General features: G+C 40.0%; 1 protein-coding gene across 2 annotated transcripts in view; it reads left to right on the plus strand.

Moving 5' to 3' along the window:
• The window catches only part of LOC121962792 (rho GTPase-activating protein 6-like), an 84499-nt gene extending 59067 nt beyond the window's left edge, over positions 1-25432 (plus strand). For both annotated transcript variants that reach the window (XM_042513094.2, XM_042513095.2), the window contains exons 2-14: positions 6386-6545; positions 9688-9759; positions 12855-13003; positions 13093-13221; positions 13333-13528; positions 13620-13675; positions 15751-15901; positions 16006-16154; positions 18984-19163; positions 20241-20332; positions 20429-20679; positions 21356-21439; positions 21785-25432. In XM_042513094.2, coding sequence (XP_042369028.2) covers positions 6386-6545; positions 9688-9759; positions 12855-13003; positions 13093-13221; positions 13333-13528; positions 13620-13675; positions 15751-15901; positions 16006-16154; positions 18984-19163; positions 20241-20332; positions 20429-20679; positions 21356-21439; positions 21785-22362 — 2247 coding nt within the window. In that variant the 3' untranslated portion in view covers positions 22363-25432. The remainder of the gene's footprint in view (positions 1-6385; positions 6546-9687; positions 9760-12854; positions 13004-13092; positions 13222-13332; positions 13529-13619; positions 13676-15750; positions 15902-16005; positions 16155-18983; positions 19164-20240; positions 20333-20428; positions 20680-21355; positions 21440-21784) is intronic.
• Positions 25433-25825: the final 393 nt, after the last annotated feature.

The raw sequence follows: 25825 nt of genomic DNA on the forward strand, positions 1-25825 counted from the left end.
GAATCATCCTCTGGAAACCGCAAATGTCGGCACCACATTTTATAGCAATCCATCAAGATGTTGAAATACTTCACTAAGATATGTAAAAACCTAACCTACTGGTTCAGAGGATCACTAACGTAAGTAGGATCCATCATTGAGGAACCATGAAAGTCTGCACAAAATTCCACAGGAATCCATGTAAAAGTTGTTCACATATTTCAGTGTACAAAGTAGTGAATAGCCATTCGGTGTTGAAAGGGGAACTATTATGCTTTTCCTTATTTTCTGTCATGAACAGTATGCAATGTTAAAATGTCAGATGTTCATATCAAACATAGTGGAAGTTTCAAACAATGAGGTAATTGCGCATAAAGCAACTCAAGTGACCAAAACCTTCACATTTCAGGCCATTCTGAATACTTTTTTCTAATTTTGAAACAAAGTGATGTCAGCGCATGTCAAATTCCTTGTTTATATTGTGTACACTGCTGCAAAGCTACAACTAAAAAAAGTTGAATCCATACATCATTTTAACCATATAGTACTACAGCAATGGATTGCTTTATTATAAAATTTGTGATGAAAACCTGTTACAGTGTATAATGATAATACTAATAAAACAAGGCTGACCATGACACACATTGGAAAGTCTTAATTCCAGGCCTTCTGCCTTGGCATTTGTCCCATGTGCTATCGTTAGGGTCAAAACTCATTGGAGTCTTGCAGGATTTTCACCCTGTTCATTGCTCAAGCCTGTGGATTAAAGGCTTTATTAACAGAGAGCTTTTTTCATGAAAAGAAGATTTGCTACTTTGTCTCTATTCACTGGGTTACACTGAGGATATGTCCAACAGCATTTGAAGGCAGCGTGTGTATGCATATATTACTTTGAGTGGGGATTGTTTTCTCCTGCTGCCTATCCCATGTCAGTCACAAGTGTATGACCAGATGGTGACCAATAATAACACGGTTTTGTCAATGCATTGCCACAACGCTGCAGGCTAATAACGGTCTCATTGATGACTCAACTTCAGGAAAAACTGAGCGGGGAAGGGGGAGCCGTGCTGTTTGTTATTGGCCACAGAATTGCTGTCAATAAGTCATCAGGACAATAATGATTCAGAGAGGACAGTCACATCAAGTGGCAGTGAAAATCAAACTGTGTAAGAGTGATGATGCATATTATTAACAATGTTAAAAAGAGGAGATCATAACAGTGAGGTGATTAACCTTAAATTGGGGATAACTGACGCAGTGCATCACAGCAACAAGTGCCTGCGTGTGTGTGCTTCAGGTGTGTTACCATAGTAATATTTCCCTCACTTTCTGGCCCCTTTTGATTTTCTGTGTATGCGTTGCCACGGAAACTGACATTTTCCTCTGCCCGTGGCTTTTTGCGCCATTGTCCTTTTGTCTAAAATAGAACAGAAACCACATGCTGCAGTGCACTGTATGTCCAAATGGCATTAGTCATTCAACGTCATTGTGCCAGTCCAGTTAACAAAGTCATTAATCTTTCCAGTTTAACATCTGTCAGCTTCACAAAGCAGAAATAAAAAATCAGGTGCTGAATAGAAGCTTTACATAACATTTTACATACAAAACACTTCACTTTAAGTCCCCTTATTTAGCATTAAAAAGCAGTATTTTGATAAATGGTCAAAACCCATGCGCTTCTCAGTGAGCTGTTGTTTGGCTTTTATGAACTGCATTTTCAAATCACTCTTTGCATTCTTTGACCTCACATGTCTAATCATTTTCTTTCCTGCAAATCATTCATGATATATTGTGGTTTATTTCTGCTAATGCAAAATTGCATTAAGTGTAGTGAACCAGCAGAAAATACCATTTGTTAAAGTTAGGATTATCTGATTAGATCTGCTCAGCCATTCCAGCAAACAACATCTGCTAATAAATAAGGAGAAAAACAGACTGTGTAAAGACATAGCAACCAGCTATATTTTGGAGATAAACATAAAAAGTTAAAGGATTGTAACAGTAGCCGCATAGCAGATCTGTCTCTATACAGGCTGTTCAAACAGTGTTACATCCCACACTGAGTTCAGGCATTATGAATGCTTTGGTTGTATGTTCCAAAGGCATTCAGTGTTATGGTGCATGAGCAGTCGACCGTATATGAAGTGAATGAAAGAAGGAGAAGATGGTAATGTGATGCATGGTCCAGTGACATGTGACCTCAATGGGTTAGAAAACAATGTTAGGAGATTGGTTGTGATATCATCTTTGTATGCTATAGTTTAATAACTCCACTGATAGAGACAATCAAATTAGGATTTTCTTACAGGGGAGGATGAGAAAAAACATGAAGCGCTACTCTTAATTTTTATCATGAACTCAAAACGAGTTATCACCATGGCAATCAGCTCCTGTGTTTGTGTCTGCTGCTGTTAAGACCAGGCTTGAATGTCTGACGAGGTAGACTTGGCCGTCGATTCGAATTGCTTGAAGGCTGAAATAGATCCCAAATCACGTTTTTTTTTTCCTCCAGTAAGTGAAGTGCCAAAGTAGAAAGGGGGTCTATTTAAAGCTGAAATCTGTAGCTTTCCACACACTCTGTATTATGTTTAGTTCGAAAACAACATTCATCATAAACTCTTAGTATTATTTGTCCTTCTGCGACCCAAGAAAAACTGAGGCTTCTTCTTTTGTTTCTCTGGTGAAGAACAGGGCCGTAGCGATAACATTTTTTCTGGGGATTTGGGGGTTTTAGCAGCCTGTGGGAAAGTTCTATTCATTCCCCAACCAAACATAAAACACGTGGTTGGGTTAGGCTGATTTTAGTATTTTTAGACTTAAGATTCTTAAAGGCCAAAACGAGGAGTCTTTATTTCCCTACCACAATGTTATTCCTGGCCAGCCCAGTCACCACAACAAAAATATTGGCAATAAATGTTCCTGCAAATCACCGATACATTACATTTGTTCATTTCATAGAAGTCACATCAACATTTCTAAAGTAACATAGTACCACCACCTACTTGCAATAAATTAACATATATTCATTAAAGTGAACCTGGTCCTGATTTTCTGCTGCTTTCAGTATACTGCTGCAGCTCAGTCACAAAAGAAAATGCTGGAACTGCATGCTTCTACAAACTATGAATATGTTTCATTTGTACATTTTATACATATCATAACATCATCACATTTCTAAAGTGACATGGTATATGAGCTGACTTTGTTATTGGGAGTAGGAGGGGATGGTGGATGGTGCATCACCTTGGCAGATCACTGTTGGAGACCAACAAACAACAAAACCAGTTGTTTTTTTAAGCAAGTCATTGCTGTGTTTCCAGTGAATTTTCAGCCACCAAACGTGGTTGTTTATTGGCAAACCACCTCTGTTTTTTTTGCCAAAATAGTGCCATGAGAACCGTTTGTTTTGTACCAAGACATCACTGCATTTCCTGATAGGATAGTTCCATGAAAAGTGTTTTTTTTTTACCAAGTCATTGCTGCGTTTTAAGTGGCTTTTTGGTCAATGGACATGGGCCTTTTTGAGCGACCCTTCGCGCTGATAGTGCCATGAAAAGATTTTTTTTGGTGACTGTGTAGTCAGATTTGGTCCAGGTGTATGCCTGTGGTTCATACCAATAATCTGTCTCAAAAGGTAAAATATGCAGCAGCTACCACAAACTAGCTTCCTTTTTTTACATTACAGTATGCTGCAGATTTCAATGTGTGAAACGATAAAATTGACATGTGCACCAACTCTGCTTTGAGCACAATTGATCTGCATTGCTCGCCAGACATGTTGCGAGCCACTAGTGAGAGAAGTGGGATTTACAGTGTTCTTGGACAACAAGTCCAACCAGGATAAACATATAATCTTATCTGAATGCACTTTAAGAAAATCACGTGAAGAATGTTCTAAAATGAATATCTAAATATCTCTGTGATTACACAGTAGCTTCAGATGTGGTTTGTCTTAACATGACAACAAATAGTCTAACATGATCATTCAACAAGAATCTACTCTTTCATTGAAACGTCTCGGTTTGTAAATTTGAATGCGTGCCCCTGCAGGTCACACAGGCTTTCAGCTCATTGTTACCAGAGTCCAGCCGTGATACCAGGATTTAGTCTGGCCCCCATTCGCTCTTCTGTCAGCATTCCATGGGTTTCATGGGTTGACACTTGAGAACTGAAGCTCATCCATCCCCTTCAAAAATCCTGCTGGGCAGAACCAGCTAGACTGAGGAGAGGCCTCTTATTTAACTTTTCCAACTGTTTTTCTTTTCTTCTGCAGTGTGTGTGTATGTGCGGGTGTGTACAGGCATGTGTGTGTGCCCCCCTCAAGCTGTGTGTGAGGTCAAGCGGGGGGGAAAAGGGTTTCCTCAGCCAGCGATAAGGAATGGCATACACACAAACAGCTGTGCTGGATAAAATGCTCTATTACAGGGGCCAACGTGCAACCGTGTTTTTGCTCGACTCGTGACGCACACATGCACACGCACTCAGGTGGCTCTCCAGGTTGCCTGTGTCCACATCTTGTTTTCCTTCCATGGCTGAGTGATGGCTCTGTTGCTTCACTGCACTGAGTGAGGTCAAATAACAAGAGAGTTGACAGCGGGAGGGATGACTTCAAGAAAATATTGTTGATGGGGGCTAAATCATGAAAAATGATTCAAAATGATTGATTCAGTTTGTCTCAGCCCCAGTCCACATGCACACTGTATTTTTGAAAACAGTGTGTTCCCTCCTTCGTTCTCAATTAGAAATACCCATCCACACAAGCACTGTTAAAAAAACCCCACTCCAAATCAAAATACAAATATAAAATTGAGATAACTCTAAGCTGAAGCCATACAAAGAGGAGCAAAAAGACGAAGACGATGTTGGCCAATCAGAGGCCTAAATACAAGCTATGACTGGAAGGCTACCTGGAACAATGACCTCTGTAGCACATTCTTACGCCTCTGTTCATCAGTATAGTGGAAGAGTAACTGAATATTCAAGCGTAAACATGTGAAAAGTCATGTTAGCAGGGTTAGAACTGCTGTTTGGTCACGTCTACCATTGCATGAAATGTCACCTCATTTTTGATGCCTCACGAAGGAGATAACACTCTCAGGTCTCAACCCAGACACTTCCCCTGTTGAAAAATTAGTTTCTGAACATCTTGGGACAGAGCTTCACAAAAGATCTCACACTCCTGCAGCAACAGCTACAGTCCATACAGTCTTTGATGTATTTGATTGAGCTTTTGGTGTGCTGAGACACCATCAAAACGTTTGAAAGTATGGCTATACTACACGCCACTCCATTCACATTATGGCTAACAAATCAGTTCCCTATTGGTATCTGTATCACTTTAAGGGCACTGTTGGTGCTACTGATATCATACGTTTTTACTCACCTAAAACACAGTTTCTGCTTGAAAGAAAGGCCAAAACTCATAGAAAAAGCTACATTTATAAATTTACCCTAGTACAAGAGGACAAAGCCTCAGAAAAACCCATTTTTAATAAATATGTCAAGAAGAATAAACATTATTCATGATGAAATTCAGTTCTTTCTAGATGTAAACTGATGTAAAAGGGTTTATCTGTGGTTGCAGCAGCACAAAATAAAGACCATATAAACACAGACACATTGGAGTACACTTGTAAGCCCTCTGTCTGGATAAGGCATTAGATAAATTGCAGCAATGTCTCCTCTCTTTCTCTTCCCCCTCTCTCTTAACCTCTCCCTCTTCCTGACCTCTTCCCTCAGTAGACACAGAGGAATGCATGACCAGAGACGTAGATGACTCAAATGTTCATAAAGCGCTCTCTGTGTTTCCAGCAATTCATTTCAATTCAATTTCACCTTGATTACAGATTAAACTGCAAAGTAAACCTGTCTGCAGCAGAGTGCAATGACTCACGCTGCTATATTCTTTTGGCCGCATAGTAACCACATCTCCTCCTCCACATATGCTTTGCATCCTTGATGCTGCTTAACGTGTGGGGAGCATATTGCAATCCCATCAGTGCAAGGCCACTTCATGTCCTCACTTGCTCCTTTTTTCCTCAGCACACTATGTCTCTGTTTATCTGTCTGTGGAGGTTACTTCAGTTTTATACATTAAGTTTGGCTCAGGCTCTACTATTTGCAAAAGTTATATCCTGCACACATGTTGTAGAGTTTTCATGTTTGTTATTTACTTTGCAGATCTGCAATTGTACATGTTATCTAATATAGCCTACTCCCAAACTCATCATCTATGAGAATCACATAAATAATTTTTTTCCAATACTTTTTTAATAGTCAAAGAATGCAGAGGCCAAAAGTTTACTCTCTTTCACATGCATCAAGTCTAGGGAACATTCACTATTGAATCCACTATTTATTTGTCACATGTTCTGATAGTCTTTGTGTCAACTTTTGTCTCCCCTAGGGTGATTTCACCTGGAGCAGCCTGTCAGGACGGAGTGTGCGTCTGACGCCGGTTGACATCCAGAGCCTGTCGGAGCTGGAGAGGGCCAGGCTGCAGGAAGTAGCCTACACCCGTTTACACCAGGACTATGATCTGGGATGTCAGATAACTATGCCAAAAGGTAGGAGCAAGTGAATGCATATTGCATATTGTTACATAATATGGGTGGGATTTACTGCTTCAGAGAGCATCGGCTTCTCAAGACCCTGACATGTATGTGACTGGTTAACTGTGACAAAACACATCTGTGATTGACTCTGGAACTGCTCTTTTGCTATTCTTAACTCGTCTTTGCTTGCGCAGCTATTTTCAAGTGCCCCATAAAGAAAAGCCAAAATTCGAGCCTCAGACCACATCCTCTTGTCATCCTTCAAGTGTACTTAAGGGAAATCATGTATGGTCCATGTTTGGGAAGTTGTGACAGCACATGAATTCAGATGTAAACCATGCTTCACATTGGGATCGTGTGCTTCCTGATTTGATGGGGTATCTGTTAACCCCCTCCTCTTAGTGATACACAACTCCCTTTCTGCTGCAGCGGAGGCTGAGTGCAGTCACCCCTCCATCTATTAAAAGGTCCTAAATATTGCAAAAGCAGACTGAGGCCCTGTCTTTAAGCTAAACAACTGTATTTTGGTCTTGTAAACTGAACCATTAAGTGAATAAGGGTTTGGAAAATGACAGAATTAGACAAATTAACCCAGATATAGCAGAAATGGGCAGAGCACTGAAACTGGTACGGATGGTGGTTTGTTTCCCACTGGGCCCACCCATGCTAAAAATGTCTACATGCATCACAGTTTATAGAAAGAGAAATATACATAATCCCACTCAACTGAAAGCAAATATGTGGGCAATCAGATTGAATGCTAATATTTATATAAAGGGAAATTACGGTTCTGCACAACATGACACAAGCAGTAGGACGATCAAACAAATTTTAAATGAGAACTGCATTTATTTAGTGTTAGACTAGTAGTAGCGAAAGAAGCAGAGGCCACATTATCCAGACTTTTGCTCCCTTGAAAGCTCCTACACTTCCTATAATGTAATTAAGTTGCATCTTTCATTAGGTTTCCCCTTCCCAGTAAATACCCATGCTCCCAGTTTGTATTGCAGACTTCTTGTAGATGATAGTCAGTGTGCCCCCAGTTTGGAGAAGCAGACTCATAAGGCAGGCAATGTACTGCTGTGGAGGGGTCCAAAACTAAGCAGATTTTTAGTTTTTTTGTGTTATTGTGTGACTTTGGCATTTAAACGGGTTAGTTCAGATTGACTAAACTCACACAATAACACAAACAAGCTAACTGATTGAGGCAGTGGTAGATTAGCAGCTGCTGTGTTCAGCCTGCCAAAATTAAGTAAACTGACCTTAATGTAAAATTATAAAAAACCCTAGATTGGCAGACTTATTTGAAAGACTAAAAACTGCTGAACTGCTGCGGTATTTAATCTGTGGGTGCCCACAGTTTTTCTGTGGAAACATTTTTGGTGTGCTCATTCGGTTTTACCTCCAATTAACGTGTTCAAGCAGTAGTTCCCAGCCTAATTGTCTTTTGACCCCACAAATGGATTCATGTCTGTGTATGGCTATAAGTCACAGATTGCATAGTAGGCAAAAAGTCGTCTTTTTTGCTTTCTCAGATTAGTTTGAATTTTATACAGGTGAGAAAAGGTAAAATAAGCTAATAATTCCAGTTGAAAAAGGTTTAAATTGTCCAGCTAAACAGTTGTTTTCATGTCGCACCAGATTGCTGTGTCCAGACTAAAGTATGTATTATAACTGACAGAAATGATGTCCCATAGTGCACTGTATAGGAGTGGAGTGGTCGCTGCAGCAGTGGTATGGTGCAGCCGGTGGATTATCCAGGGCCTTGCATTCCAGCTGAAGGTTAAACCTTTCCCCATCATGATTTAATACGTACTTGTCTGTGTTGCTTATGAATTCCAGAGCCCCTGACGGCCGCCATGTGCTAGCAAGGGAAATATTTCAACTCGTGTGTAAGAGTTTTGTGTGTGTGTGTGCGCGCGTGTGTGTGTGAGTGAGTGCTATTTCAGCAGCACTAATGTGGGCTTTTCAGCCCTGCTGTTTCTCATATTTATCCGAGTGCCATGGGGTCATGTTTCTAGTGTTTTTTCAAGAACCAAAAACAGATTAAAGAAGAGGGAGACAGAGAGGGATGGAACGAGGGTGTGATGAGACAGAAAAGAAGCAAAAGTTCATCAGAGATTTTCACAACTGCTTGGGAAGTTGGGCCGGGGAGGTTCGGGGGATTTCCGTACGGCTTTTGGAGCCATCTGTCAAAAATCCAAACCATTTCCTATCTGTACTTCTCCCCGCTCGCTCTCTCACTGCCCTCACTCTCCATCACAACATCTGCTTCCCCCCCCCCCCGAACACACACACACACACTCTCTCTCTTTTCCACCTATTTTTCTCTCATGCACCCTAGGATTTGTGCTATGGTTTTCCTTACAGCTTGGTTCTCATATTTCACCATAGTGTAAATAAATTTATTTCCAAAGAACAGCAGCAACTTGTTCAGATATGTCAGAGAGAGTTGGACACATGAGGAAACTGAACCTGTTTCCTGACGTAACGGACTACCATCGTGCGTGTTGTTGGGGTTGGATAAAATATCCTGAACCCCCCGAGTGACTTATTCGATACAGCTGAAGGAACATCTGGGGGTTCAAACTGAGGCTGCTAAACCAGAGGATCAAAACAGAGTCTTCCACAAGAGGTTTACAGAGATCTGATGACCAAAAGAACCTAATGGCAGAGTGACCAAATGATGGCAATAAAAGCTGCTGAGGTTTCACAAACTGACATCCTGGCTCCAGATGATGACTTGGAGACTTTAAAGTTGCATTTGCCATGGTTTCCAGATTTCCCTGATCATTAATCAGCAACTTCATGAGTCATTCATCATGTTGACAGCTGACAAGTGGCTTTCCTACTTTCAGAGCAGCCCAAAACCTGGATGTAAAGCTTCCACATAAACATATTAAACAACAATAAATCCTGAATGCGTATTAGCCAGAGATTTAATATGTTTTTCTGCTGGCTAATACCATAGCTGAACCTGTCTGACGTTTAGTTAAATGGATTTCAGCTCATAGACAACCCCCCCCCCCCATAGTTAATTTACATCTGCAATCCTGACATAGGCTTATTCAATATAATAAGCAAGATAAGATAGAGCAGATATGGAAACCATTTGTTTCAGATGATTTATTTTCTTGTTTTTTTTCTACCACAGATGGGCAAAAGAGGAAAAAGTCCCTGAGGAGGAAGTTGGATTCGCTAGCAAAAGAGAAGAGTAAAGACAAAGGTACGCCAAGTTCTTTTAACACGCACTCAGAGGTTTCTCTTCTCTTTCACCGTCTCTTGGTCACGACTCAGCACAGGGCCAGTCTGCGGTCTCCGCCCATTGGGCAGGTGAACAGGGAGGTTATAAAAACACAGTTTCTGTTTACTGGGCTTAACAGTTTATATTTAGCTTAAGTGGAGGGACTCCTTGTAAGGGGACTGGCTCTGAGAAGCAGCCACTCTGCTGCATTAAGCAAAGCATATTTGGCAGAAAGAAAGACTTAATCAAATGGAGCCCAGTTGCAGAGAGGAGCAGGAGACTAAATGAACTGGTCTACACTTGTCAAATTTGTGCTGATTCCAGGTCGTGTTTACAGTAAATTCACATGGAAATTAGGTCTGCACTGTATATATGTATTTTTGTGTGGGAAAAACACATTGGAAAAAATGAGATATTACACTGCTATTTTTTTGAGCAGTCAACCCAGCTGACAGAATAAATGTTGGCCTTTTGCAAACCATGGACACATTACATTTGAAGGCTATCTTGTGGCAAAACATTGAAACCTCATGTTTCAACAGCCCTATAGAAAACATATGATAAGATATTGGCACAAAAAAAAACACCCACGTTTGGTGGCTATAAGCAGCTGGAGACGAATAAAATGACTCACTAAAAAAATGACCTGTTTTGTTTGTTTATCGCCAACATTGGTCTGCAGCTTGGCAGACATCTTGCTTATGTGTCTCAGCATCCGCCATCAACCTCCCATTGACGAAATTGGCTTACATACTGTGACACTTTAGAAATGCTGAAATGATATGTATGTAATGTGTGGAATTATCAGATTTGTGGTTTGCAGACACTACAATGCCAACATTTTTTTCTAGCAACTGGGCTGTAGCTGTATTTGATCTGTTTAGCACAATATGGTTATTGCAATGTTCAACATTAACACATACTTTCCTGCTATCATACATCCCTAATAGAAATGTCAAAAATAAGCAACACCGGTGATGATTTTTACTCAGCCTGCAGTGTTCCCACATAGCTGATATGGTGCAAAATGCGTAAATAATGGTCATTACCTCACCCTTGTGAGTGCAGTCATTTTTAGTAAAGCAAAGAAACATAAAATCACTTAAGCTCTTGAGCTGACCTAAGCATTCATAAACAATTCATAAAAAAGCAGTCATGCATTCATCTGACTCTGCCAAGTATGCAAAAAATCATCAAAAAGCCTTTACATTATATGTCATAGTCTGTAATAAAAGAAAAAAGATTAATTTATATTTTGGAGCAATATGTTATTAAATATGTAAATATGTGATGTCTGGGCAAAGTTTAGATTCTAAGTTTAGGTGGGTTTTCCCTACGCGTCATGCCTGGCTCTACCCTTTCAGAGCAGATGGCTCAGATGTATCTGTGGTCTAACATGCCAAATGAGGTTCTAAGTTTAATTTTCTCCCAGGGTCCCTGAATACCAGCGCTGCCTTTCACTTTGAAGTAGGCTGAGCTGTTTCTCTGCAAGAGAGAGAGGGAGAATGCTGGCTTCTGTAATGCAGCCACAGTAATCTGAGTTGTTGTGACCAGACCTCAGTCAAACTATATTTGCAAATAAAGCTCAAAAGATAAAATCTGCTTTGAGCACTTTATGGGTTTTTACCTCCGATAGTATCGAGAAGGTTGTCAGTCAAAGTAAAGATTTACAAATTGGTCTCTAAAATCATTTTTGGCACTTTCAGCATGATGTCCTGTGTGGTAAAGTCATCATGTGGCACTTTGGGCAAATTAAAACAAAAGTTTCGTAAACTTTCCTGACTTTCTTCATGGACTGAGAACACATCGAGCTAATAAAAACACACTGCAAAAGAACTAGTTCTACAAAGAAAAGGGTGCTGAAAACCAAGAATGGCGTTGTAGGTCTGGAAAATGTAGATTTATGAAAATCTGACATGGCATGATAAATGTGGTCTGGCCCTGGATGCACTATGAAGTGCTTTGCATTACGTTCGTGAAACGTTGTACATTATGCGATCCAGATTGTGCATACGTGCAAGCATGTGTATGTGTGCGTGTGTGTTACATAAGCCTGTGAGGCTGCAGAGCAAATTCGTTGTGTCACACTGGTCGTGGTCATTTTGTTCATGAACACTTGTGGTTGTGGAATGCATTTCTCTTCACTGTTTTCCTTTGCCCCTTTTATACACACACACACACACACACACACACACACACACACACACACACTGAACAGCTGCACTGTTTTTTCTCAGCTGCTGGCTCGGGCTTTGGGGTTCTGTATAATGGAATATATAGCCTGCGATGGCCCGGTATGACATCATATCTCTGTGCATTTCTTCAAATGCTTTCTTTCCTCAGTAGTACGACACAAATTTGCACAAGCTAATTGCGATGGCTTTGCTTGACCAGATTTTCTATAAACTCTTGCTCAATTTAGAATCTGTTGCAACTTCTTCCCAAAAACAAATGGACTCTCGTCATACTTTAAAATGAGTGAAATGTGTGCGTTCTGAGCAGTTTCTAAACATGGCCTGTGTGGAGAACATGACATTGCTAGTGGGTGAGAGTCATCAAAGTTGTGCTATTTTGGTCAAAGGCAGTAGAATTAGTGGTCTGTCATATCCAGGGATTTTGCCAACCTTCTTACTGGGATGTCTTATTTTGGAAAACAGATGTGGTGTAGTGGTGTTATAAGAGCTTTAAAGGACATAGTAAACGTGTGTTGCTGAGCTTTCATCACATGAGCTTCAACAGAAGTAATACGTTTTATTGGGAATGTGTTTGATGTTCCTGTTCCATGTTCACAGAGTCTAAAAGCTATTTTTGGAGGTTTCTAATAGAGCTTTATTTTTCCTGCAGCTAACTTTGTACTTTTGTTGTTAAGTTTTCAACCACAATAAAGTTTTGCTCAACTTTCTTTATTATAACCGACATTCAGGCCCCCCAAGAACAGTGCCAGACTTTAAAGACAACTTGATATAGTGACCAAAGTGTGGAATTACAACTTCCAGGTCCATCACATGATGCCATTGGGCCAAAAAAGCCATTTTCCCCATAGACTTACAATTCTTATCCCTACTCTCTTACTCCAGAATGCATACCCCAGGCATTCAGTATAGCACTCTCCCAAGTCATTGCTAATGACAGAACGCATAGGCAGCGCCAAGACAGCTATCGTCAGGACCCTCCACAGCGCGAGGAACATAAGGACTCCTCCGACCTCGTCTCGTCCATTTTACAGGTCTGTCACTTTATCTGCGAATATTACTGTCATTGACTATGGCATATCCCATTGGTCAGCCCATAACTCTTGAAACATCCCTCCTTCAGTTTGCCACCAAGCGACCGTCCAATAAGGAGTTATCCAGCAGTAACTCCTCTTTAAGTTCTACATCTGAGACAGCCAATGAGTCAACGTCACCCAATACACCTGAGGCTGCACCCCGAGCACGCAGGAGGGTGAGACATAATAAGACAATTAATCCCAGTCTGAGCTACACACCTGGGATCAGGCATTTGTGTTCTTTCAGCTGAACCTGTCCAAGTGAAATGCTTGATTCACCTTTCCAGGGAGGCATGTCAGTGGACTCCATCACAGACCTTGATGACAACCAGTCCCGCCTGCTTGAGGCCCTGCAGCTCTCTCTGCCAGCTGAGACCCCTAGTAAAAAGGAGAAGCACCGGGACAAGAGGCTGAGCCTCAATCCCATCTACCGTCAGGTGCCCCGGGTGGTCGACAGCTGCTGTCAGCACATCGAGAAATATGGTGAGCGGCGAACATACATGTTCATTCATCTCACAGGTGCTACAGACAGCTATTGTTCTCTAGTCATTGACTTGTTTTCTTCCTCACTCAGGTTTGCAGACCGTGGGTATCTTTAGAGTGGGAAGCTCCAAGAAGAGAGTCAGACAGGTGAGCTCATTTGGTGTTTTGGTGATGGAGAGTGAAATTATCTTTTTGTGCAAAATGTGCTCTTCACACATTCTTTTAGATTGAACAAAAGTCAAAAGCAGCAAACAAAACCTCCTTTCCAGGAACAGATTGTGTGATAACCATAAAATGCTGTGATGTCCATGGTGCCAGAGCTAACACACATGTTAATATGACACTTTCTTCTTGCATATTGCTAAGCAATACATGCACAGTGATCCAACAGAGCATGTCCTAAAGCTGTATTTGTCAGACAAGCTAATATATTCTTACCAGCACAACATGCACACTAAGTTATTTCACTTACTCCTACACTTTTCATTATCTATTGCCTTTTACTCAACAGCAAAAGAATACATAAATCAGGGTTAGGCGTCATGGGTCAATCAATGTGGGAAGCATCCTTTTAACATGATATTTTCCTTTGTATGTTTTTTAACAGCTTTCCACTTGTAGCAGTTAAGGGAAACCAGACACACTTACTGTTTATTAAGGCGGTGTGGTTATTCATTCACTTATTGACACAAGCACACATCTTTGACCTTCAGGCAGCTGTCTAGGGTTACTTGCAGCATAGTGGAGGTGGACCGCCTCACTTGATTGATTACATTTTAATGAAATAGAAGACTGACCTTTAGGTCGAAGGAGCAGAGGCTCTACAGGCCACATATTCAATTTCTCTGGTCTTTTTTAATGGTAACGTTTACATGAGCACTTATATTCAATTATGATTCAGAATATGACAATATTCTGAATTTGATTTGTGAATGTGAACCACTGCTTTCCGCAGAATTAGTGTGGGGGTATGGGTCAGCACACTTTCCGTTTTTTAAAGCTTGTGTGTGTGTGTCCCTTTTTTATCATTCTGTGTCCCCTCTAAATTTTGGCGTTTTGCGGGCCGAACTTGTCATTAGTTCTATTTTTCCTCAGCAGCAGTTTGCAGAGTTTGTATCAAAGGCTGGGTAATTGCTCTGTAGATCCGGTCAGAGCTGAAAAATTAATGGCTACAGAGGGAAGCGAAAGGAAACTTTTAGACACACTGCAATGTATGGTTTAGTTTAACTGTCAATGTGGCTGATGTTATGCTGCTCTGTCTGTGCCCAGACTACACTCTGCCCAGCAAAAGGTGTAATCAATTAACAAATGGTATATATATATATATATATATATATATATATATATATATATATATATATATCTATATTCTAATAGCACTCCTCATGAATTGTCAAGCTCCAAAAATATAAAATCAATTAGTGGCAGGAGATGTTTTAAGTGTGGCGGGCCACCAAAAAAATGACTTTATGGAATAGCCTGTGTGAACAGCATATTGTGGATATACTAAATCAGGCCTTTTTCTGATAGCATTTTTTGATCTACTGCATTCTGTCTATAAAATACTGTATTGTTTCCAGACTACTCCTGCAGCATTCGTGCAAGTGTCATAATGTGGGAACATCCAGAACAGCATTTAAAGGCAAATAGAGAATTAAATAGACAAGATTACTTGTTCCAAACTAGCTCTTTTTCTTTTAACCATTAAAACATTTGGAATTAGCTCCATTAAATATAATAGTCCTGCATTCATTGTGCTTAGATGGACCACTCTTCCCCTTTGTATGTTTATAACACCTCATCTTTATTATATACTCACTAAATTAAATGGTTTGTGTTCAGTATAAATACCCATTTTGCATTCTCTACCGGTCTGTGTTGATACAATCCAATGTCAACATTTATGCTTTTGCCACCAATGCCAATTTACTGTGAGTCTGAAAACTCACGTAGAAGTGAATATGCTGTGCAGATGAGCCCTATATATCCATAACTATGGCCAACAATAGACTAATTCTCTGGAAGTAATCCAAAGGTCAGATCCATGGTATTAAGATGCATACTGGTAAAACTAGTTGCAGAGTTTACCAGGTCAATTTGAGGAGCAACGGGAAGTGAGTGCATGTGGGTGTGTGTTCTACCTAGATTATAATGTCCATTGTTATGTGTGAATTCCCCTCTTCCTCTCTTTCTCCTGTACGCATGCTATTCTTTTCCTTTAGCTACGAGAGGAGTTTGATCGTGGCATTGACGTCCAGCTGGATGAGGAGCACAGTGTTCACGATGTTGCTGCGCTGCTGAAGGAGTTCCTCAGGGACATGCCTGACCCTCTTCTAACCAAGGAGCTCTACACAGCCTTCATCAACACCACATGTAAGCTTTATCTTCCCTGCTTTTCCCTCTCTGCCTGGCCTCCTCTCCACTTTTGAGTCTTTCCTTCTGTTTCTCCACTCAGTCAATCCTAATCTGTGTTGCAGTGCTGGATCCAGATGAGCAGCAGACTGTTACTCAGCTTATGGTCTACCTGCTCCCAGCATGCAACAGTGATACTCTACACCGCCTACTGGAGTTCCTCTCTACTGTGACTAACCACGCCCATGACCGACAGGACAAAGATGGACAGGAGGCAAGCACTATTTTTTTTATCAACATGGGACGTAACTCAAAAAAGTCCAGAACATAGTGTCTTTTAGTCGCCTGCAAACACTTGCAAACGGCTTATGGGCAGCCTTGTGTTTGCCTTATGTTTTCACCTCATTGGGAGGAAAAGAATAAAGAAGTGATAGGAATCACTGTGTTTGGCTGGTATGCACACATATTTCTTCAGGCCTGAAACAACTCAGGCGGTCTGTTTCCAGGTCTTAGGTAGTGCTACTGCGTATGTGAAAAAAGTTATATAAAGCCTATTGTGGCTCCAGAGAGAGCTGCGTGATCTAATAAATTGCCACAAGTCATGCCACAAAGCAAACTCCAGTCTCAAGTCAAACTAGCAGTTGAGTTGCATTGTGGGCAATGTGAGCACCACATTTTGACAAGAAGAAGAATGCATGATATAATAAAAAACGGTATCTAGAGTACTGCTGCATTGATTTTGCTTTTTTTCCCATCCTGAGCGTGACAGAAATAATAGAAGTTTACTGCTAAATCAGTGAAGTCAATAGGCAGTCTGCCTTTTATTTTGATAGATGGCAGTGTGGACTTGAAATGTAGTCCCAAGACTAAAATCGAACTGAGGATTTTGTGGTTATGTGGCATGCATAGCAGCCACTGGGCCACCAAGGCGCTCCATCAAAACCTATTCTGACCCTAAATATAATTCATGGATTCTTGACTTATATAATCCAATTTGTAGCCTCCTATTTTCCTTAATAGAGTAGAAGGGGACTCGGATTTGACTTGAAACTTTCTTGACTACTGTTTAGAAAAGACTTGACTTGAATTTGACTTGGTATTCATGACTTGAGAAAGATATCTTAAAACAGAGCCAGCATACAAGGCAGCTATCATGGAGGCCACTAGTCAAAAAATAAAAAAAATTGGAGACAAGGACTGTGTTGTTGATGAAGGTAGTAAGAAAAGATCAATGGCATGCAACGTCTGCAGCTCAAAAAACAATGACAACAACCACCACAACATCCAACTTCATTAGTCACTACAAAACCAGCAAAGCATGGTATGTGAATGTGTATCTTCTGAATCATCTGAATTTTGTACGACGTGACTTATGACTTGCTTGATCTGAGCAATGACAATGACTTGACAATGACTTGTGAACAGGAAGGCAATCCTGGCACTCCAAAGAATAAAGAAAAGAACAACAGAAATACAGACTTATTTTAAGGGTCTTTGCGTGTGTGTGTGGGCATGACTCTCAGGGAGTGTATGTGTTATTCAAATCTGTGAGAAGCAGAGCGTGTTTTGATATATTTGCGCACAGATGGAAAATTGTTTTTTTCTTACTGTTTGCACATGCGACTGGACTCAAACATAAATGCGTACGCATTTTTTCCCTTCACGACTCCATGGCTTCAGTATCTGTATCTGAGAATAACACAACAATACTTTTGGCCGCTCGTAGTTACAGTCTCTCCTTTGGGACTGGGAGTGGAAAGGGAGGGAACTGGGAAAGAAGCAGGAATATGAATTTCTCTAAAAAAGTCCTTCTTGCTTTGGAGGGCTTGCGACTTTAGGTGCTGATTATGTCACAGGATGCACACTATCACCCAACCCTGGCAGAAACAGATTCAGCTGTCGCTCCAACACTTTTAGTGTTAACAAACTCCATGTGCCACTCTTTATCCATTTTTTGCTCAAAGTAACAAAATGAGAGGGCAGGACACATGGTAAGAGACACAGGATGTTGGAGAGAAAGGTGAGAAAATCATAATGAAGGATGGATGAAGGGTGGAGATGTCAGTGGGAACTGGAGAAGAAAAGTCATGAGGGAAGAGAGGAAATGTCTCAAAGGACCATTTAATTGCAGCAAAACAGTGTGATGTCATTTCTGCAGTATTTTTCAGGCTTTACAGGCTCACAGACTCTTACTTTGTAACTGTTATGTGCTTTTCACGAAGGCTGACACTTGAAGTTTTGCTCCTCTCTCACTGTCTATGCACGTCATTCTTTGTGCAACAACAATCGCCATCAATCATTCATTTAAACAGAGGTGCACTCTACTCAGCTATCAAATGCTTCCATAACGTGCATACAGATGAGGTGATTGTCACATGCCTATTAGTAATATTTCTTCTTATGCATGTTTTGTGTTGCAGATGAGTTAATTTGAATGTATAAATGTACATTTATTTGAAAATCAAACTTTTAATATCTTTTTTAATGTGATTAAAACATCTCCTGCCACTTACTGATTTTATATTTTCTGGAGCTGGACAATTCATTTAGAGCACTTTAAGAATTTAATATTTTTGAGTAAAGATTCAATGGTTAATCGAACAGAATCAGCTGATTTCAGCTTCATCAAATGTTGTGGCCTAAAATGCCTCATTTAATGGCAGTTTTTCTAAAACATTGCAATCCATATTGCATATTAATAGGCTTTTTAAGTAAATAGCAAAAAATTAATCAATCAAGGGATCAATAAAGTATTTTTGATTAGTAAATGATTAGTGATAGTGATACATTCATTTAAAATGTCTGCATTTTCACAACCTGAGACAAAGAGGTGATTTTGGAGATGTTTTGCAGGGAACTGCTATGACTGACGAAACTGACAGGAAACTACAATGATAGGTCAAATTTTGCATAAAAAATTGTGTTGATGGGATAAAATTGCAAGATTGTGCTGAATTCACAGAGATATATTAAATTTCCATTAATTGTTTTGATCATAATTTTGTACCAATCAGGAGGGGCTGATTAACATGGCTATATTTTTGTGTGTCTGAATTCGGTTTCTTTCTCTTCTCTTCTGAACGGTTTCTTTCTGCAAATACAGATCACAGGTAACAAGATGACGTCTCTGAACCTGGCCACCATCTTTGGCCCCAACTTGCTCCACAAGCAGAAGAGCTCGGACAAGGAGTTCAGCGTGCAGAGCTCGGCCCGGGCTGAGGAGAGCACCGCTGTCATTGCCGTGCTGCAGAGGATGATCGCCAGCTACCAAACCCTCTTCATGGTCAGTCACTGAGCGTGTGTGTTTCTAACTTTCATCCTCACTACTTCCTCCTTTTATTGTTCCACTCCTCTGCTAAACACACACAGTCTTACATTCAGTCATGCACAATTTCTCTCTCACATTCCTGCATAGGCTTAAAAGAAGACAATCCCTGCTGGCTTAGCAGACAATGGTGGTGTCTTAGTTCATGAGAGCAGAGCTCTGCCTACTTTAGTGGAGAAAAAAGAGAGATACAAATAAAGTGAGTGAGATAAAACAAATAGAGTGCAAGATAACGGATGGATGAGGAGTGTTTTTTGGCCAAAATCATACCTGAATTCTTGTGAGTAAACGTATCAAGAAACTCTTGCCAATCAAGGAATTTTCATTCCAATACCTCTTCTTTATAAAATAAAGCACAAAATTCAAGCATGAAGGCCTTCATGTGACAACAGAAGAGGTGATAATTTCACCCAGATAACCTCCTCATCACTCGCCATTGTTCCTTTCTGTTTCTGGAGTTCTTAGTCAGTCAAGGTCATTTCAGGTCCGAAACCCAGAATGTTTTGCAATCTGCCACTACCGTTCCCCAGAGGCTTACATTCTTTCAGTAAGCCAATGAAGTGCTATTAATCGTGTATAGTGAATCAGGAGTGACTTGCTCAGTTATGGTGAGTAAAAACAGATTTGTAGGCGGCTCAAGTTCTATGAATGACATCTGAAAGTTGTTTCGTAACCTGCTTATGTCTTCAAAGCAGTCAAGGATGAGAATCATTTGCAGGCAGTGTGCATTGTCATAATCCATGTGTTTGATGAGTAGTGATGAGTGGAGGTGAAGATCCAAATAAGTAATGTACTGGATATGAAAGTAACAAGGCAAAGAGAACAGTCATTCAACTGTCTCAGTATTTATTCCTGTTGTTTTCGCATTAGTTTAGAAAGAAACGCTCAAAGAGATCTGTGTTTTATTAGGTTGGATTCCTGCTTTAGAACACTGAACAGGTTGAGTTTTATTTACTCCAACAAAGTAACAGAAAAAAAGTTCTTTATTTATTTATGTCACTCAATTTTTTTGTTAATAGTTAACATATTTTTTAGGTTCCTCCTGATCTGCAAAATGAGGTTTTGATGAATTTGCTAGAGACAGATCCAGATGTGGTGGACTACCTTCTGAGAAGAAAAGCATCCCAGTGAGTCCCAGATACATAAACACATGAGGCGTTGCCATGCATGTGGCCTGCTGTTTCCCTCGTTTTATCCTTATTTCTGTCTGTGATTAACCACAGGAGTCCTGACCTGTTGCAACCAGAGGAGCCCTTCACCTTGAGTGAACGCCATTCCTCCAGTGACTCTAACAAGGTGTCCAGTGGTGAGGTGTCACCTTACGACAACAACTCCCCGATCCTGAGTGAGCGGAGAGGGGAACCGGGAAGCCCGGGCAGCGAGCCGCTCTTTCGTGTCCCAGAACAGTACACTTTGGTGGGTCAGGTGGCCGGCTGGAGCAGAGAGCCTGGGAATGACACCTGGGGTACCAAAGGTGAACTCCACAGTGCTAATTATTCTCAGTGATAGATAATTAGATTTCCCTATCAGATATGTACAGTTCCGTAGGTTCTCATACGTTTTGGATCCAGACAACAATTTTTGCTAATTTTAGCTTTGATCTGCTATGTAAGCCAATTTGGTAAAAAAAATTATGTCATTATAATGACAATCTTTCTCAAAATAATGACTTGGTATAATTTGTCATTATTTTGAAATATTAAGTAAAACGTTTTTCATTCTTTTGAGAAACATTAATGTGAAAAAAATCTCATTATTTTGAGCTATCGGGTCATTTTGTCATTATTTTGAGAAAATAACTCATCATTTGGAGATAATAACTGATTTTGAAAAATCCGCTCATTTTTGAGATACTTAATCATTTTGCAATACCATGTCATAGTTGTGAAATACTAGGTAATTATTGTATTAAAAATCTCATCATTTTATGGTGCTAAGACATTATTTATTTCATAGTAACTTATTATTTGAAACACTAAGTCATTGGTTTGAGATACTAACTCATTATTTGAGAAATTTTCATTATATATGAGATACTAAGTCATTATTTTGCTAAAGTGTCTCATGATAATGACATAATAACTTGGGAATTTTGATGACTGTATTACTGAGTATGTAGAGGAATTTGACCTCACTTTTGCCTCCTTCAGACGCCATATCAGAGGAGCATGCTAACATTTGGGGGACGTGGCACTCTACGCTGAAACCAGCACTCAAGGACCAAACATACACAGGTAAACTGCTTTCAGTAGGTCAAGGCCTTCTGCAATATTTGTTCCTGGTGGTTAAAGAGCCAGAGCAGTAAGAGCTTGACACCTGGTGGTGGTTAATAACTATCAAGGAAGAGCAAACACCTGCAGGGCATTTAAATTTAAGGAGCAGCACTGAGCATCTTAGGTTCAAAAATCACTGCAGCTTCTGTGAGTTTTAAAGCTCGTCATCAGAGTCCTGCTGTTTGTCATTAAAGCTTTTTTTTTTTTTTTTACATATTTTTATGTAAAACATCAACTAGTAATATTTGTATCTAATGAATTCAACTATTATGAATTCCACTAAAGCAGTTGATGTTCTGTTTCTAGGTTCCCATGGCAACATGTCAGAGGGAAGCTCCCGCAGCTCACAGGAAGGTCTCGACGGACTCCACAGCGATGGCAGGCAGCAGGCAACGCTGCATCGGACTCAGACAGCGCCTGGCATCGCTGAGTGTAGACCCCACCCTCCGATCACCAGAGTGTGTACAAGCCCTCATGTGGAGACAGGACAGTCACGCCTGCAGCTCAACGCCAACCCTACGTCACACCTCAACAGCATGCATCGAGCAAGCGGGCATGGACTTAACCCGACTTCCAGACCTCAAGGCGGGGCAAACACTGGTGATAGTGGCCCTGCTGTGCTTAATGACAGCCGCTTTCCTCCCCCTTATAATGCCCACCATCGACTGGCTAGTTTGCAAAGTTCACATCAGCTCGCAGAGGCTCAGCGGCCCCCTCTACAGCAAGCAAGACTGAATGCAGCGCAGAGTAACTCTGCTTCAACAGCCGAGAACCAAATGGGGCCGCATAGCCCAGAGTGGCAGGACTGGCAAAGGGACAGGTGGCAGATCTGGCAGCTGCTGTCCTCGGACAATGCCGACGCACTGCCTGAAACGCTGGTGTGATGTCAGACCATGAACTCCAGCTTAATCTCTGCAGAGATTTTGCTCAAACGATCAATGACAATCACTGCCTATCCCTATCTTCATTTTGTGTTTTCTCTCAGTCAGCCTTCTATCCATTTCTCTCTGAATTTAAACCCATTCATTAACCTTCTGTGCTTCTCCTGCATCTTAGCGCCGTGGCGTTGTTTACGTGTGCAGCTGCTGCCTTATACAGACTTTTACATCCAGGAGCCACTAGTATTTCTTGTACAGAATGGATGTTCAAAAGTTGCTTCTGTTCCTTGCCCATAATACTTTGTCCATGAGTTGGGAGCATTAAAAAAAGTCCACCAGAAATACCTCAAAAAACTATCCATTCACAACTCCGAATGTCACCATGACCACATTTTCAGTCAGTTCATTCTTCATATCTCAAAGGAAATCAATCGGAAAACACTGGTTTCCTTTCGTTAGTTATTTTTTCATTTTATCATCGTAAAATGTTTTGAAACTTTTTCACCATACAGACACTAAGATGTACCCATTAGTAAGTGCTGCTAAATGTAGATTTTTTGAGTGCATAGTGGTAATGTTGTTCAACCACGCAAATGTTAAATTACTTTTTCAACATTACATTGTTTGATGTATATATACAAACATAAAAACAATATATATGTAAAAATTGACATGTAAAGTATATAATTTGCCAATCTACTAAAAGTAAGTAAGCCCTTTAACTGGCAGTCCAAATGTTGGTGTTTGTCAGACTGCTGTTTCTGTCTTTAATATTGAATGTAGAATACTTCACTTATGGCAAAAATGCTTAGACCTAATTATAAGGCTGTAACTTTGCTTAAATGTGCTCTTGCCACCTGCTGTATGGCAGGAACAATGTGCCAAAGTCTCTTTTTTTTACTTCAGGATATTTAAAGTACAGTTGTGTGATTTTATCCCATTGTTCATTTAAAAAAAAAAAAAAAAAAGACTTGACAGCTCGTGACCTAAGTAGGTGTTTGTGAGGAATTTCAGCATAGAAGTAGAAGAGTAAAGACGCACATTTTTAGACACTAGCATGATGTCATCATCAGGATGGTGTAAGGGTCATATGTCCAATTATGCATCATAGATCATGATGCTAAAAGGATATAAAAAGAAGAAGTCTTAGGAGCCCATAAAATAAATATCCAAGGGTCTGACTTTGGTTATTGTAAAATGGTAAATGTCATTTTTTCATGGTGCATTGCAGTGATGTATTTTTTTCTGATCTTACCAGACTGTTATAGCTGTTCTATCGTATCCACATTACTCATAATTACCAGAAATCTAATTGTGTAGATATTTTATGAAGGCACCGAACGTCAGGGCTGGGTATTGCTACATGATACATTTAAGGTATTGACCATAATAACCCAAAGCTAAGTACTATCAAATCATTATCAGTCCAAAGATACCTGCATTGATCCTTCCTGCACCGGCAACCTCTGAATCTTTTGGCAAACAGTCACTCAACATCTACCTGGCTGTTACAAGCTAACACAGCAGAAAAGCCCCTAAAAATGTTGTAACTTTGGCTATACCAGACACCGCTCCACCAGCATTATGGGTATCGAATGAGATACTATATTGGTATCATTTTATGGGTACTGGTATTGGTGCTGGAATTGAAATCTTACTAAAAACACCCAGCCCTGAACAATAGTCAACCCTACAAAATTGTTGCAATATTGAAAGAGGTATCTGATTGAAGATATTATTGATTTTCTCCATATTTCTGCAATATAACAGAAATCATGTACAAATTGTAATTTGATTCATAAAATGTTTTCTCACTTTGGAAATATTCTATATGGCAGATTATGTCAATTTGGTCTGTAAAGATGGTTAAACATTGAGAACTATTTGGATGTATGCTTTGACCTAAAGCTGGTTTCATAAGAACAAGATTTGAATGAACTACAGCCTGGAAATTAATTTACCATGTTTAAAGTTCACTGTAAATACTGGTATGAATTGCTAAAAGTATGCGTTTTGCCAAGCAAAAAAAAAAAAAAAGCAACTATGATTATGATGTTGTGTGCTGATATCAACTGTAATTCATGCATAAGACTGATCCATTTTATTACACCTCTAATGCTAGACTGAATACTGAGCGTATACTCACTACCTGTCTAAGAGGCTTGAGGCATTTTTTCTAGGAACCATTGAAATTCACAAAGATTTAATGAGACTACAGTGGTCCAAATAAGGTGCTAGGAAAAAAAAAAGTTTGCTGATATATTTCCTAATATCAATTCCAGTATTGTTTCTAATTCTGATGGGGAAATACAACCACAACCAACATGTCCAAGTCCTCTCAAATATCAGAGTCAAGTGGGTATTTGCTGGCAAATATTTCACATTTTCTCAAATTATGGTGTGATAATTGAAGCCACGTCAGCATTAAATCTAAAGACTCACAATGAATACTTTTTCTTTGGTTTCCATAGAAGTGGGCTTTGCAAAGTCACTGGAAGAGAGCTTCACAAGTGCAAGAAGTGGAGGGATTGTGGTAGGCTTATGGCGCCATCTAATGTCAGACCATGTGCACATGCATGTTGCTGCTTCCCACAGTTCACCGTTTCCATGGGCTGCATCTGTGCTCAGTTAGGAAAAAATTAGCTTGTGATTCTAAGCACCTTTTTTGTGAAAATGTGTTAACCTGTGTGAGGGAATAAATGTGCCATAGGTCTTGCTCTTTAAAGTTGTTTCTCCATGCATTGCTCAAGATTCATTTTTTGTGAAAATTTTGTATTACTTTGTTTTCTGTTGAGTGTTGTAATATATTAAAACAATATAACATTTTTTATTCAAGAAGAGAAAAAAGAAAAAAGATGGATAGAATAATCCGGTCCTAGTTTTGTCTCCCCAAACCAAGGCCACGTTTGTCTTGTTGACTTCACTATGGAACCAAGAGAAACATAGTGTTATGGTGTTTATTGTCGGTATTTTTGGTGGGGTATACTGGGTCCAAGTTGTAATGGAATGTCTGGTAATTGCTTTTGTACTGTGTGTTATCAATATGCTACCATGGAATTAAATATGATAAAGTTTACACCTGCCGTAGAAGTCAATGCTTTGGGAAAATTATTGACCCTCTATGAAAAGAGAGAGGGGAAAAAGAAAATGCTGTGTCACAGTCAAAGGCTCTATAAAAAAATTTAAGCGCAAAGGGCCTAAAACCTGCATTATTTCTGAGGACAAACGGGGTGGCTCTACTGGTTGCAAAATAAGACTGATTGTACAGAATAAAAGAATGAATAAATAAATGAATGAGTATTTCAAATATGTAAAAAAAAAGGGGCACAACATAAACAGGCAAATAAAAGCGAACAAGGTTAAAAACAAAGTGCATTGATCAAAAAGAAAAAAAAGAGAAGGCCTATACAAAACATATACGTCAGTCTCAATAAGCAAATACTCAAGACACTTAAACTTAAATAAAACA

The sequence above is a fragment of the Plectropomus leopardus genome, chromosome 24, assembly GCF_026936395.1.
Source record: "Plectropomus leopardus strain MGB_pleo_1.0 chromosome 24, ASM2693639v1, whole genome shotgun sequence".
In the NCBI taxonomy this organism is placed as follows: Eukaryota; Metazoa; Chordata; class Actinopteri; order Perciformes; family Serranidae; genus Plectropomus; species Plectropomus leopardus.